Source organism: Ammodytes marinus (genome assembly GCF_949987685.1).
Source record: "Ammodytes marinus genome assembly, chromosome: 14".
Taxonomy (NCBI): domain Eukaryota; kingdom Metazoa; phylum Chordata; class Actinopteri; order Uranoscopiformes; family Ammodytidae; genus Ammodytes; species Ammodytes marinus.
The window spans coordinates 22,144,923-22,148,983 of NC_137218.1; the positions used below are offsets into that span (position 1 = coordinate 22,144,923).

The 4,061-nt window shown below is 46.3% G+C and overlaps 1 protein-coding gene across 1 annotated transcript in view; it reads right to left on the reverse strand.

Moving 5' to 3' along the window:
* The window catches only part of lhfpl7 (LHFPL tetraspan subfamily member 7), a gene marked incomplete at both ends in the record, with an annotated part of 97,322 nt that extends 94,619 nt beyond the window's left edge, over positions 1-2,703 (reverse strand). Inside the window, one exon of the mRNA XM_080041588.1 lies at positions 2,329-2,703. Coding sequence (XP_079897714.1) covers positions 2,329-2,703 — 375 coding nt within the window. The remainder of the gene's footprint in view (positions 1-2,328) is intronic.
* Positions 2,704-4,061: the final 1,358 nt, after the last annotated feature.

The following is a 4,061-nucleotide window of genomic DNA, read 5'->3' on the forward strand; positions in this document are numbered from 1 at the left end:
TGTTTGAAGACACGTTTTTAAGGTTCAGGTATGAATTAGGTTTAGGTTCATGTAAGAGTTGGGGAAAGGCAATTAGTTGACATGCTTGAGGTCAGAGTAAGGTGCTAGGGAATGCATTATGAATGTCCTCACAAGTATAGCCGCACAAACGTGTGTGTGCATGTGATTCTGTGTGTGTGTGTGTGTGTGTGTGTGTGTGTGTGTGTGTGTGTGTGTGTGTGTGTGTGTGTGTGTGTGTGTGTGTGTGTGTGTGTGTGTGTGTGTGTGTGTGTGTGTGTGTGTGTGTGTGCGCGTGTGTGTGTGTGTGTGTGTACCGTAGCACACAATGCTGTTGCCTTTAAGCACATGCTGTATGAAGGCTATTGCACAGGTTCGTGTTGACAGGCTGAAAGTGGCAGGCGTCAGCAAATACGACGTGGTGAATGTACATCATCAGTGAGGAGGGCCAGAGTAATAAAGTGGCTCTGATGAAAACTTAATGGCCCCTTCACCGTTAGTAACGACTGTGTGGGAGCATGATGGTGTGTGCTGTTAGAACACATGTAGCTCTGCAGGTAAAGCACTTTCAAGAGAAGCTGGGCCACCCATAGGCTGACACTGACAACTGCAAAATGACTAGTGATTTGAGCCAAATGAGCCGCACTTATGTTCAGTAATGGACATGCAGTGGTTCGTGAAAACAAACAGGATGGATCAATACATACAAAGGCCTGTCCTGTGCTTCTGTCTGTCTGTCTGTGTGTGTGTGTGTGTCTGTCTCTGCTGCAGTTTCGACACCTGTGCTTCCCCTGTATGAAAAGAACTATCCCAGGCAATGCATACTTCCCTCTCTTCACTGATGCCTGCGCTACAATCACACACGCAGCCACTTATTAATATCTCCCTTTCAAATGGTAATTTGCCTTCATGCATTAATCATAACTCCAGAGGTGGCTCCTATACAGTAGTGTAGCACAGTTTTTAGTGAGCGGATGCCAGGCTTGGAAAGGAGGGGTCCAATAGCCTGCAGTCTGCGGTAAAGAATAAAAATGAAAAAAAAAAATATATGAAATATGTGTCCCAGATACAAGTGTCTTACTATAAGCCTGTTGTCTTTGCTCTAACAAGCTTTACAAACACAGCTCCGGCAAACATTTGCAGCAGTGTACCAATATCCAAACTTTTTTTCTTGACACAAACACATCATCCACACACAGTCAAAACACATTGATCTCATCTGTGAGGATGTTTGTTGTCTCGTATGATTGCACAGCTGTTAACACCATAGGTGGCGGAGGAGACTCACTGGACTGCGAGTGTGTGGTCCGAAACATCCACTCACACTTACACACACACACACACACACATTTCGCTAACCGGGGCTCTCAATTTGAAGAGGAGGAGAGCGGAGGAATTGAAATGCCCTGCTGGTGGGGAGCCCTGATCGGTGCGCGGCCCTGCCAACCCACTGCCACTCTCTAGCTGCTTTGATGTGTGTCTGGCACGCTGGGCTGCAGATGCTGCTCTGTGGGACGCAGCTCCTCCAGATCAATGAATCACTTCATCTGACTCTGAAATGCATCGACTGCAGCGTCAACAATGTGTTGTGGTGAAAACTGACTCGAGGGGAGCGACAGTAGAGGCATGCTGATATGCTCATTATCTTGTACTTGTACACAATCATACAGTATGGTGTGCAACATGTATGTGGCCGGCTACAGAGTTTAACCATGAGGTTTCATTCAACCCTGAGGAGACATTGGGAAAGGAAGGCAAGATTTGTGTCTATGTTGCATCCATAACATGTCTTCTTTCATACTAGTAGGAAATCAGAGGTCCAAATCTCAACTTCTGACGCACTTACATCAATTAAACTTTCTATAATCATTTAATAGCACTATTCTGAAGGCCATTACAGAATGATTTGTTCACATGTTGTATATTGTCTGATTTGTTGTTTTACCCATTCTCCTGCAGTGTCTCACTCACCTTCACATCACAACAAGTCCTCCAAACTACCATTTTAAGTGTATTTTTCAAATCTAAATGACTTGTAATGGATGCATAATCAGCTTGTTTGATTTGATGTCTCAAATCAAGAGTCACTTTCTTGAATGAGTCGTGTCAGTAGCCTAATTCAAGGCAGGATAATTGTCTCAGTCTCTGTATTCATTTTCACTCCGGAAAGATTGTTACCCTTTTATCCATTCTTCCCTGGATCCTAAAATACCATCCCCTTCCCACCTGATGCCTCACATGCTCTCAACCATTCATCCATCCATTCATCCATCCATCCATCCATTCCGCATGTGACAGTCAGACATGGGTGTGTGTATGGGCCAAGCCTACCTGCCAGGAGCTGGAGGGGATCTCTGCGAATTTGCCCAGTCCTCCGAAGGTGTAGCACCGGTACATGTGATCCAGAGACTCGGAGCAGTGCCACAGCAAGCCGAAGCTCACGGAGTCCTTGCTGTTAGAGTGAATGTGGTGTGGCTGGTGGTGCCCGTTCCTCAGCTGGTCCTTAACAATCCACGCAGGAGATATGAAGCTGAAGCTGCACACGGCGACCAGAGCGGAGGAGAGGAGCACCCAGAAGCAGCCCACACAGCTGAACATGGTGGCGGCTTGGTGGGGCAGAAAGCCCGGAGACAAGCCCCTGAGACGGTCGATGCCAAACCCGGCTTCTTCTTCTTTCTTCTCCCGGGCCAAGAGGAGCGAATGCATTTGAAAGCTCACGCCTTCAAGAGCAAAAAACACACTCCCAACTTCACAGACCCGCCTTTGACCGACACGCACTAGTCTACTATCCTAATCCTACATCAGCAGATGAATCACTGGACGACCGCAGCGGCAGCCCCCTGTGTGTCCCAGGAGCATCTGGGTCTGGACACAAAACAACACTAGGAAAAAAAAAGAAGGTCCAGAACACATCAGCCGGAGGGAGTGATGGTCACGCAATAAAGTCAAGTCATCCGCGCCTCTTCCACTCACTCCAGCCTGGAAAAATGCCCCGAATCTGACAGACACGCGCGCACAGGATGTTTGTCACACCCAAAAGCTGGATGCGCAGTTTTAGAGCAGAAGCTTACTATGGCAGCTACTTTCATTAAGAGCCACAACAACACCCAACAACCCAAACACAACCACGTCCCTGAGCCGCCCGCCTCTGCTGTTCCTCTCAAGCCACTTGCTCTGCCTCCGCACGGACAGCAGCGCACTTTGCGTCTCTTTGGGAGAGTGCGTCTCTGGCTCTGGACAACAGTCAAGCACGCGCGGGTTAAAATGGGTACTTCCGGGAGAGATTTTCAAAGCGAAATCCCGTGAGAAGAGGCGCGGCGACGCTGCAAGCAGTAGCCTCTACTCTGTATCCCCGAGCCTTAACATCAAAACAAGGAATATATTTAAAAGGGCTTCATAATTTAAATAAATAATAATTTGAATAGCCTAATAAATAATAAAGGGGCAATAGGCCTAAATACGACTTAGACAGTAATAATAAACATGTTGTGAGACCTGTGGCGGGAAATCCGTTAACACCCCCTTGATTAACATTAATTTTATTCTGAAGGTAAAACCCCCCTTTTCCGGTTTTTGGCACACTGTTTAAAACTTAACAGAACAGTCGTCTGGCTGCAGGTACTTGTCCAAATTAGCACCTTGAATTGTGTCTATCTATGCACGTTGTGTGCATTGTAATGGCTTTCATAAACACAGCGAGAACCAATATTTTAAATGATTCTTTAGGCTAAACTGTTTTTAATCCCAATTAAACGTTTTTCTTCAAAACCAAACAAAAAGATAGGCCCTAAATAAAAAGCATTTACTCAGCATGGACAAGTGACTGGGGTTGTAGGCTATTAATGGAAGCACAGGTCTGTCAGTAAGTTTTTTTTTTCTTGACAGCGTCTCTCCGCCAATCAGAGCTCAAGGAAGGGACTGTCCGTTTGTATTGAGGTGGGCGTTGCCCCTGCACGTGCAGGTAGCCTTGCTCTCGAAACCACAATGTGCTCGTGGAGATTTAAACAACATAACGCTATTAAGCTAGGTTTAAAATATTTAGCTTTGTGTGCTAATTTTGTCTA